General features: G+C 34.9%; 1 protein-coding gene across 1 annotated transcript in view; it reads left to right on the top strand.

Moving 5' to 3' along the window:
* Window positions 1-12,212, top strand: part of ARHGEF38 (Rho guanine nucleotide exchange factor 38) — a 148,999-nt gene extending 136,787 nt beyond the window's left edge. Inside the window, exons 14-15 of the mRNA XM_059376838.1 lie at window positions 6,683-7,145; window positions 8,988-12,212. Coding sequence (XP_059232821.1) covers window positions 6,683-6,868 — 186 coding nt within the window. The 3' untranslated portion in view covers window positions 6,869-7,145; window positions 8,988-12,212. The remainder of the gene's footprint in view (window positions 1-6,682; window positions 7,146-8,987) is intronic.
* Window positions 12,213-12,479: the final 267 nt, after the last annotated feature.

The raw sequence follows: 12,479 nt of genomic DNA on the forward strand, positions 1-12,479 counted from the left end.
TTAACTTGCTTATCCATTCTCCCACCCACTCAAGGAAAAAAAATTGTTGGATTAAGAGCCTCCCGCATTTTCTACAATGGTTCTAGTGGATCAGGTATCTTATGGGTCAGGTGAAAATGTAACGTATTATCTATAATGGGGCAGTTTTGTTAATGAAAGGGAGTGTTTACTGGATAACTGACAGGTATAATTGGGAAGTATGGTCGCCTAAGAACCAATCCATTCAGATTCCTCCATTCACATCCCACGCAGAAAGCATGGACTTTCTCTGAATGTTTTAGAATCTCCCTAAGTGATGACCCAGAGCCCTTGGAGAATAATGGGGAGGAGGTAATGGATATTTGCAACCTGGTGGTACTGATATGTATTAAAGGACTTAATCTTTAATTTCTTTACTCACTACTTTATGATCTATCAAAAAATATAACAACAACAACAAAAAAACCAATATGCCTTCCTTTCTAATGTATTCTCCCCTTTTGTCCACCAAAGAGTAATGACCTGATTAGTATTCGTTTTCACTGCCGCGTAAAAAATCCTCACAAACTATGTGGCTGAAAAGAACATAAATGTACTATCTCTCCATTTCTGGGGTCAGAAGTCCAGGCACAGCTTATCTGGGTGCTTGGCTTGGTGTGTCACATTGCTACAGTCCAGATGCTTACTGGCCTGTGTTCCTCCCTGAAGCTCTTGAGTTCTCTTCCAAGCCTGTGATTGTTGGTAAAATACAGTTCCTTGTTATGGTAGGACTGAGGCCTCTGTTTTCTTCCTGGCAATGAGCCAGAGACCACTTTCACTAACCGCAGGCTGTGCTCTGACCCCTGCCATGTGTCTAGGTCTGTAGGCAGTCACAACATGGCTATCTGTTTCTTCGAGGCCAACACATGAGCATCTCTTTGGTTTTAAATTTCTCCCTTCAGAAATGGCCTGAACCCTCTCTCAAAGGGCTCACCTGCTTAAGTCAGGCACATTCAGCACCATCTTTATCTGATTCAAGGTCAGTGTATTAGGGACCTTACTATGTAGGACATGTTCGACAGGCAATGCCCATCTTCGGGCTCTGCCTATCACAGTATCTAAGATGCCTTGCCTGGTAAGCAAGGTATAGGACTAATGGGATGAGGTGTTCTATACTTCTCAGGTTTAACAATGGGTCAACCCAGTGTTAGAGGGAAGTTCAATGTCTGAGAATCAGTGCTGTTTCCTTTTTTTATTCCCCCACATTAATAGTACTGAGGACATAATTTTTGAATTTTATTCATCTATTTTTTTTTTAAGATTTTATTTATTTATTTGACGGACAGAGATCACAAGAAGGCAGAGAGGCAGGCAGGGGGAGGAGGGAAGCAGGCTCCCTGCTGAGCAGAGAGCCCGATATGGGGCTCCATCCCAGGATCCTGGGATCATGACCTGAGCCAAAGCCAGCGGATTTAAACCACTGAGCCACGGAGACGCCCCATAATTTTTGAAATTTGAACTTCTGAAAGGTTGTTTTGGCACTAATCCTAAATTCACTGTCTGGTCCTTCACCTTTACATGTTTCAGCTTTTTGATGATAATGCTACATGTTTAATATGTCATTGTTTAGAAAGTGCTTCAAAAGCCAGCAGGATGTAATGTAATATATTTAAGTAGTCATTAAAATGATGCTTTAGAGAGCTGCTTATTGACTTGAAAAGATTGTCAAATATATTTTAAAGTAAAAAGCAGGCTGCAAAAATTATGTATACTATAATTTCGTGTCTATTGTCACTTCAGGTGTAGTTAGAAGGAAAAAAGGAAGAAGAGAAGGACAAGGGAAAGAAGGGAAGAAATATAGGTATTAATAGCAGTTGGGTGATTTCTTATTACCTTTATTTAAAATCATTTCTTTATTAAAAATTACGTGCATAATAGCAATACATAACTGATCACTGAAGAGTGTGAAAGCTTGCTTCTGGAGGGATGAAGAGAAGAAAGAACATTTTTCATGCAATATGACTATCTTGGCTTTCTGAACTACATATAATGTAATATGGTAAATACAGGTTTTGTAGCCAAATTTTTAGTTTTGGAAGATTAAAATATAGTATTATTTTTTATTGTTGATTGAAGAACTGAGATGAAATCGGTAAAATGAGATTCAGTAAAAATAGCTAAAATGGCTCCCAAAGGGAGGAGTAACTAAGTGCACAAATATAGAACAAGGAAATACTGAACTGGCAATGCTGCTGCAGGGAGGGATCTGGTGGTCATAAACAGTGGGTAAGGGGCACCTGGGTGGCTCAGTGGGTTAAAGCCTCTGCCTTCGGCTCCGGTCATGATTTCAGGGTCCTGGGATTGAGCCCCGCCTCGGGCTCACTGCTTCCTCCTCTCTCTCTCTCTCTCTGCCTGCCTCTCTGCCTACTTGTGATCTCTGTTAAATAAATAAATAAAATCTTTAAAAAAAATAAACAGTGGGTAATAAATTTAGTAGGAGTCAATAATACAATAGAGTGTTATTTAAAAAAAGGTAATGTCATAGAGAACCGGGTTGTATTCATAGACTCTTGTACATAAAATGAGCCAAAGTGCAAAGCAACCAATAAAATATATTTTAATAATCGCTGAAGGAAAAGGGAGAAGGATCAGATGTTTATGGCTTAAGTTAATAACAATTAATGTATCTGGAGCAAAACATTAATATTAAAGGTTAGAAAGATACAGCTTAGAACAATTAAAGTATTCCAAAAAATGAGAAATTCTTCAGCTTTTATGTATAATAGGCTGAAAACTTCTAACTTATGGTCCAGTGTTATCAACTGCTGTCTGTTTAAAGTGGACTTAGTTCCATTTTGACTATCTATCTTATGTTAAATAGGAGGCATAAACATATAAAACTGGAATATGCTCATCCTAAATTTATTTGGGGCCATGATCACTTACAGTATTTAAAATATATGATTTTGTACTTTAAAATTACACTTTGATGAGTATTTATTGTTTAAAATATGCGCTCTGCTATAGTTTCATACTACATATTAGATTTTTTATTTTATTTTTCATACTACATACATTATTTTTTTTAAGATTTTATTTATTTATTTGAGAGAGAATGAGTGAGAGAGAGCATGAGAGAGGAGAAGGTCAGAGGGAGAAGCAGACTCCCCAAGGAGCTGGGAGCCCGAGATCATGACCTGAGTTAAAGGAATTTGCTCAACCAACTGAGCCAACTAGGCACCCCAAAATAGATTTTTTAAAAAGACGTATTTATTTATTTGATGGTGGGGGGAGAGTGAGAGAGCAAGCATGAGTGGGGGGAGGGCAGTGGGAGATGGAGAGAGAGAACCTCATGGAGCCAGCCACGGAGCTCAAGCCCATGATGCTGAGATCATGACCTGTGCCTCAGTCAGAGTCAGATGCTTAACTAACTGAGCCACCCAGACACTCCTCATATGAAATAGATTTAAGTGGAAGATTTTATATTCCCTTTGAGAGAACATTGCTAAAGTGAAAGACCACCACAAATATTTAGAAATCTTATATTAGTAGGTAATTCAACCTGCTAAACCATCTATAGGTACGTTGGCAATGCCTAGATGCTGTGTATTATAATTACAAAAGTTGGCTAGCAATTGCTAACATGGGCTCTTACAGATAATCAGAAACTATATTATGGCGCATTGTATTCTTGAAAGCTTTTGCCCGCCGGATGCTCCATTCTGCTCTTGTGACTCTAATCTATGTCTTCATTTTCTAATCAACAACAAAAAGATCAGCAGCAACATATCAGAGACCTCAGTCCCTTTCCACAAGAGTATACTCTGCACATCCTTTCTTGAACAAGAGTTTGCTTCCTAAAGTAGTATGAGAAATGAACCAAGCACAGAATTTGGAGTTAGAAGATACAGTCATAGCAGCACAAAGTTTATGACTAATGCGTATTACTTTTCTAAGTCACAACTCACAGGGTTGTTGAGGATAAAACACAATGGACATGTAAACTGTCATGAACATAGAAAAGATGGTTATTATTGCCGCCACCCCCACTTAAGAATTTATAACATCTTCCTGTTTTCTTGCTTTTTATTTTAAAAATTTTTTTAAAATATTTTGTTTATTTGAGAGAAAGAGTGAACATGAGTAGGGGAGAGGGGCAGAGGGGGAGAGAGAAAATCCTTAAGCAGACTCCCTGCTAAGCAGGGAGGTCAATGCAAGACTTGATCCCAGGTCCTGAGATCATGACCTGAGCCGAAGGCAGATGCATAACCAACTGAGCCACCCAGGCGCCTCTCTTTTTTAATTTTTATATTACAAAATAATCCATGCCCAACAATCTGTCTTGTGTGTATCTTGTATGATGCAACATTATCTCTTTTATGTTCTTGTGTAATAGCCGAGACTTTTGGCCTTTTTTTTTTCTTTCTTTCTTTTTTTTTTTTAAGATTTTTATTTATTTATTTGACAGACAGATCACAGATCACAAGTTTCAGAGAGGCAGGGAGAGAGAGAGGAGGAAGCAGGTTCCCCACTGAGCAGAGAGCCCGATGTAGGGCTCGATCCCAGGACCCTGAGACCATGACCTGAGCCGAAGGCAGAGGCTTTAACCCACTGTGCCACCCAGGTGCCCCATGGCCCAACTTTTAAGTTGAATCAACATATATCTGAATTTCTACTGTGTACCATCATGTGGTCAGTGGAGAAAAGTTTAAATGTTCCTCTTTTTTTTTTTTAAGATAAGCTTGACACCTGACCTGGGGCTTGAACTCATGACCTTAAGATCAAAAGTCACATGCTCTACTGACTAAGTCAACCAGGCACCCCATAAATGCTCCTGTCTTTGAGGGGGAGCTCGTGCTAGAGTTGTTAAGGTGATATAAAATCAATGGTATCAAAATTTTACCTAAATTTAAATAACAGTTCAACATCTACAGAACAACTTAAGCTAAGTATATGGTGCTCCCCCCACATTCTCCAGTCTCTTTTCCTGCTCAATAAGTCATCCTATTTGTTACCATTTCCTTTTAACATTGACCTTCAATTTTGAGAAAATTAATCTGCTTGCCTTTCTCATATATTATTTCATTCTATGTGTCTTAGAATATGACATATCCACCTTGTTTATCAATTTTGTCATCTAAACAAGGTTACCTCTTTCAAAAACCAGCTCACATAGATCACTTATGTGAGTGGTGTGTTTTTTGGGGTGTGTGTGTGTGTGTGTACATTTTTGGGAGCACATTTTCTCCCTAGCAGGGCTGTAAGTTCTTTGATAATATCTGGCACTTGACAGGTACTTAATAAATTTTGATTAAATGAATAAATGAATAAAATATTGTTAGTTGCTTAATTTTATGATATAACTAAACAGTTCTGTTATCAATCTTACAATTTTAGTGGAAGAGGGACTATAAACACTTAGGGGTTTCTTATGCATCTAATAATTCTGAAGTATTCTTTTGAGATTAAAGAAAAATTCTTTTGACTGAAGCATGTTTTATTAATTTCTTCCAGGCCTCTTAAATAATTTAAAGATTATAAATTTAATGCACTGTCATTATAAAATAGGTTAAAAAAATAAGTAAAAATGAAAATCATCTCTAATTCTACCAAAGAAATTAACACTATCAGACTTACACTGTATATCTGATTTGAGAACCTTTTCTTTCTTGTTTTTGGCTTAGCATTTCATCATAAACATTTGCCCATGCTTTTAGTTTCAGAAAATGGCATTTTTAATGACTAAGAATTTCCTTAGTGTAAAGGTCTAGAATAGATTTTAACTATTCTCTTACTGAACACTTAGTGTTACTCCTATTTCCCTCTCACTTTTCACCTTATGAATGGATATTGCAATATTTTTATTATATAAAAATCTCTGCCAATGTTTCTATTTCTGTAGGAGAGATTTTTTTTTTAAGGATTTTATTTATATGACAGAGAGAGAGAGTGAGAGAGAGTACAAGCAAGGGGGAGAGGGAGAAGTAGGCTCCCCACTGAGCAGGGAGCCTGACTTGGGGCTCCATCCCACGGTCCTGGGATTATGACCTAAGCCGAAGGCAGACACCTAACTGACTGAGCCACCCACTGAGCCCCTGTAGGAGAGATTCTTCAAAAACTATTACTGAAAAAAACCAAAAATAAAACCCTGAAATTTTAAAGTCTTTTAGGGGCACCTGCCTAGGTCAGTCAGTAGAGCATGCAACTCTTGTTCTCAGGGTCATGAGTTCAAGCCCCACATTGGGTGTAGAGCCTACATAAAAATCAATCAATCAATCTTTTTTTTAAAAGATTTTATTTAGTTATTTGACAGATAGAGATCACAAGGAGGCAGAGAGGCAGGCAGAGAGAGAGAGAGAGAGGAGGAAGCAAGCTCCCTCCTGTGCAGAGAGCCCGTGTGGGGCTCGATTCTAGGACCCTGGGATCATGACCCAAGCCACTGAGCCACCCAGATGCTCCCAATCAATCTTTAATAGAAACTGTCAGATTGCCTTCAAGCATGGGCAGTTTAGACTCCTTCCCACAGAACAGTAAGAATGCCTATTGAACTGTATTCTCATCTGGGTCATGTTTTAGCAAACAAAATAAATCTAACAGAAGGAACTGGGGAAGGTGACTGAAAAAATAAAAACTTAGCTTTCTTTCTAAAAGCTTAGATATCTTTATTAAGTTTGTCTAAATATTTAGGTCCTGCTTCCAATAATGTCATTTTTTTTGGGTCTAGATTTTCTATGCAGTTCATGCCTTTCAAGCACGAAGTGACCATGAACTCAGTCTTCAGGAATATCAAAGAGTACATATCCTTAGATTTTGTGACCTAAGTGGCAATAAAGAGTGGTGGTTAGCTGAAGCGCAGGGGCAGAAAGGATATGTGCCAGCTAACTACCTTGGGAAGATGACTTATGCTTAAGAAAAGAAGCCTCAAGTTATGGACTACCTCATAAAACTTACATTACAAAATGTTGGTCTAGAAGTTAAGAAACCACCCAACTACATGAACTGATCCTGTATCAAGTTTTAAGGAAGACTGTGCTTCCTAACAAGATTATTTCAAAATGTATGTTGAAGAATACATATTGAAGGAAACACTTAACAATCACAAACAGCAGAACAAATAACTCAAGCTCAAGAAACAGACCGCTCAAGCTCCAAGTATCAACTACGTAAAAGTGGAGATCTTTGAAAAGGTAAATGTCTTATCAACATGAAAGGTTGGACCTAAGGTTAAGATTTTTTTCAATTTATTTTATTGTGTATTTTGCCTCAAATTTTTTGATTCTTATTCTCTCTTTTGCATATGTGTGCACATATATACTCTATACCTATAATCATATTCACTATATGGTTTATACATATATATATGTGTATATCATATAGATTATACACATTTATGCATAAGGAAATATATAAATACACTTAAGTATAGGAATTAACAGCCAACTAAAAGTCTTTGAGGTGGAACATCTCTTTCATATAAGTTTTGAATGAAAACAAAATCAAGTCACATAAGATCTAACATTTACTGAATGTATTCTACATGCCAGAAATTTTTCTAAATGCTTTATATGTGGTAGCTTATTTGATACTCACAACATTATGATGAGACTGTGGCCCAGAGAGGTGAAGTAATTTAGCCCAAGTAACACTGTTAGTAAGTGGTAGGGCTGGACTCAAACCTAGGTCTAGTTCTGGGGTGCATACTCTTAAACAATATGCTGTACTAACCCTCGGGAATGTACACATTTGCTATCAGCAAAGAAACTAATGATATTGATAAGGACCATTATAATTGTCTCAGGTCCATATTTAAGTATTGAGAAGTTTTTCAAAATCAAGGGTTACAAGAACTTCCATGATGTTAATCTAGAGAAAATGAAGTATCTAGGTTTATTATTTTTATTTTTTGTTGTTGTTGTTTAAACATTTTTTAAAGTATAATTGCTTAAAAAATGATCCTGCATGATTGCTAATGTTACTTGAATGGAAATATTTTTGGATCACTCAATCATTTGGATAATGAATGAGGAATGTGTGTTCCATGTTCTGAGCCAAGATGTAAATATTTTTAGTTGCTGATTTGTACTTAGATATGGCAGGCATTAAGGATAACATTTGCTGAAACACAATGTCCTGGGACACCGACATCAATTTGGGAATACCTCAAAACTGTCCCCTAAGATGTCAGGCATATTTTGTCAAGACATTTTATTGACCTGTAGATGCTTCTTTAGAACAGTAAAAAGATTAAATTTGACTTAATGGTTTCCTTTATACCAAGATAAGGTGGAGTTACATTGCTCACACAGAATATGCTGATATGACATGAGATTGTAAGATTTGTTACTTTGAGAGATTTCATCTCTGTAATGTATAGTTACATGTATTACTGAGGATTACAAATAACAAAATGAAGAGTGCTGCTTTTCAGATGGCTGTTTAATGTATGTATATGACATATACAACCCCAGAAATTTATAAGACATCTACATGACAAAAAATTTGATTTTATAATATTGTTCCTGAAATACTTAATCTAAAGATGATTTTATGAGGTTCTAATAGCAAGTTTCTTTTACCTAACATTTTCTTGTTTTGAGTTTGGAAACCAAAAGAGGATTCTCTTTTTTGGATATATGGGGACTTCCTTACGTCTTTTAAATAGTGCTTTGTACCCAATGATGAAATATAAGTAAATTCCAGTTTGTCTAGGGTAAAGCAAAAGAAAATCCAAACTTGCTACTTGTGGTAACTATGAATATTCCCAACAAACAAACTAGTGGGAAAATTGTATATATACTTAATGTATATTAAATATGAATTTAATATATATTTAGTATATATTACTGTACATATGTATGTAATAGTTTTATATATAACAGTATATATCAAATATATATATATATTCAAATTAGCTGTGACCTTAATGTTTTCTTCAAAATGAAAAATTGTTGAGGTAGTACATATCTACTTTTCTGGCTGAAATACGTGACGATGTATATGAGAAGCTTTGTCTACTTGTGTGGTCCTAGGATTGATGCTTCTTGTCTGACGTTTTTAGAAGCCACACCACTGAAGTCACAGGTACAGTTGGCTGCTGAGCAAGTGTTGTAATGAAGCCACCTACTGCACCCTCTTATATTACTATTAAACTATGTTGTTGCTATTTTAAAAATACACCTACATTTTTCATATGCCACCTAGACTTTTATTTTTTTAACATTTTGCAATACCGTCATTTTCTTAGTATTTTGTTTAAAATCAAGTAATTGTAATTTTGAGGTTGGGGTTATTTTGTTGTATTTCCCAGGGGAAATATAATTCAAAGATAATTATGATGTATGTAACTCCTTAAGAAGTTTACAAAGATAAAACTTATTGGTGACATCATTATAATTAAGGCATTAAGAAAAAGTTCTTTCTTTATATTTTAAAATTTAAATGCTACTGTACAGCATAGAATTCTCTGAAATGGGTATTTTTGCCAAGAAGGAGAAATTTTTGTGGCTTTTATTTTTTTTTGTAAAACAAATAAACAAGTGTATGTACACATTTCATTTAGTATTTATTTTTAAATACAGATGCTCTAATCTAATATTATACATAATACTATTTGGAAATTATTAAAAATTCAGTAATGCAAAATTACCATGGGTTCTTAAATCATGTGAAAAAGTCACAAAGCTACTATATGAACATTCTTTGTATTTGAGAACAATATTTTCATTTAGTATTCATTAGTATAAAATAATTCTATGAAGATTGAGCTGTGCCGAAGAGATATAATGTGCATTGTTAATCATATAAATGCAGCATTGCATGAAATACTCAGTGCTGATATAGTCCATATTTTACCTAAAATAAAATTTGGACTTTTAGAGATGGTTATTAAGTGCCTGTCACTATTTGTGATCGAACAGTTCAAATGATTCACAAAAATTAGTGTTTTTATTACTGAAACATGAAATTGAAAACTCTTCACTTTCCCCATAAGCTTCTTAGATTTTTTGTCTATTGCAAAAGCTTCTCAGAGCCTTGTGAATAGAGATGAAATATTTATATTCTAAGATAGCAAGAAAACTACTTTATTGGGATCCTAATTGTCATAACTGGCTTCTTAAGGTACTCAATGTATTCAATACTGAATACATCTAGCCCTCACAACATTCAAGCCAAATTAGACATATAAATTTAATTACAGTTGGTAATGAAGTAATTAAATTTCATTGATTGGAAGGACACTAGACTTTACATTCTCTGGAGAAATACTTCAATTTGTAGAATGTCACTATTTTTAAAGTCTAACTCTTTGTTAGCACCCTCTTCCTATACACACTACATTATATATATATGAACCTGTCATTAAATTATCTGCGATTTACAAAATTATTCAACATAATGCATCTTCATTCCAGGACTACTCCAATTCCAGTTGAGTCTCTGTAGGCCAGCTACTGCTTGCCTGATATTACACTCTCAACATAGGCAAGATTTGCCTCAGGTTTATAGAAAAAAGAGTCACACTTTAGCATAGACTAGAATGAGATGTTCCTGTTCAAAAATCTAAGGGGTGTATTCTTAGCAAAGCTTTTCTTTAAAAGAAAACAATACTATGGTATATAAATGTATTTATGGCTTTTTCTAATTGCTTATATAATTTTGTAATTATTGCATTAATACAAATTTTTATAAAATGATGCATTTTCCATTTAACCTATGATCATCATATATAATTTACTGCAGTTAATAATAAACAATACTACCACATCCTTGTTAAGCATCAGAATCAGAAACCTAATCCTGGAGTATCAGATACCTTCCATTTTATCTCATTAATTATCGTCTATGTTTTATAGAGGAGGAAACCAAAGATCACACAGCTCATAAATAGAGAGACTGGGATTCAAAAACAGGTCTTCTGACTTTAAGCCAATGTTCCTTTAGTGTTGTTCTTTTTAAGTCACTAAAATCCAACAGAAAGCACAATATACAAAAGATGATATTGACCAAATTTCTACTAATGTAGGATTTGAGCTTACAATCCTAAAAGCCTATCTTGGCTCACCTAATTATCTATTCGTTCACTGGCATAATAAAACATTTATTGAGAGCTACAGTGGTAACACAATGGTGTGCAAACCAAACAAGATCCCTGCCCTCATACAACGTAAATTCTAGTGAGGAAAAAAAAAACTATGCATAACAAAATAAATTAAGTGATAACTACTATTAATACTACTTTCATCACATGTTCAGTTAAAAAGCTTTGTAGTTCACTTATTATAATTATGGAAAAATCGAGGTTTAAGATGTACCTGAAGATAAAGTCTAATACAAAAGTACCTGTATAAAATACCAAACTGAATTATATACATTACTAGATAGATGCATACTTTCACATGTATGGATTCCAAATATGTGCTTATGCACACATATAATCTATACAAACAGCCATACTCAATCAAAGATAACTTCCTAAAAAGTCTTCTAACATCCTCTCTGAAGTACCGTAGAAATTAAAAGTTGCTTCTCTTCCCAACTCTATCCAGCACATATGTTCTGACTGTGATGGGATGACTGTGCATTGCTGCTTTAATTTTTCATAGGTTCTGAGGTCACATTAACTGTTAGTTCTTGAGCTGAGTTTGTATCAGATCATTCTATCCAGTTTAGTCCAAACTGGTCCTGAACTATAAACAAATAATGATGATTTTATGGGTTGTTTTGGTCTTTTGACCCTAAAGGGGATTTGATGTTCATGCCAAATGATGTTTAATCAACAGAAATCTTTGTTTCTCAAAACAGAAACATCTGTAGGCAGATTTTAAACATGTAAATAGATGTTTACCCCACATGCAAGTAGTGGGATTATCTCGATCCTGCATTCTACTTTACTATGAGTAATTTAGTATCATTGTTTAAGGGTAGTTTAAAATACTATCTTTTCTTAGAAAAAGAACAAGTTTATTTAAAAAGCTTTATCTTCACAGAAATCTTTTACCAATGTATTTTAGAAGATGTTAGAAAAATTTAGGGATTAAGGGAAAGAGTTTGAGATTAGAGATTTATAAAGATTCAGTAGCACACATCAAAGTTGAAGGAATAAGGCTGCTGCCCATTATCCAATGAATATAAGAATTTTGGGGGCTTCTAGTTTCTGGATGAAATGAGGTATTCATGAAGCACAAAATGGCTGTTCCATTTTGCTTGTGAGTACTAAATTGTTTCTCTGGTCCAAAAAGCTACATATCTTCTGTCAAAAACTGTATGTAAAAACAGTAGGCTAGTTTGTTAACTTACAAATAGGGCTATGACTCAGAACCCTCACATTTTGTGATTTAACAATGCACACACACATACTTCAGAACAATTTCAAGATTTAATCATGATATTGGAGCTTCTTTTATACAAAGTTAACTAAAATTAAAACTGTAACACTTTTGGGCAGTAAAAATAAAGCAGCCCCTTTTTCCTTTCCATGATATAGCAGAAGGTATCTGTATGTAAACAACTCAGAAATTATC

The sequence above is a fragment of the Mustela nigripes genome, chromosome 1, assembly GCF_022355385.1.
Source record: "Mustela nigripes isolate SB6536 chromosome 1, MUSNIG.SB6536, whole genome shotgun sequence".
In the NCBI taxonomy this organism is placed as follows: domain Eukaryota; kingdom Metazoa; phylum Chordata; class Mammalia; order Carnivora; family Mustelidae; genus Mustela; species Mustela nigripes.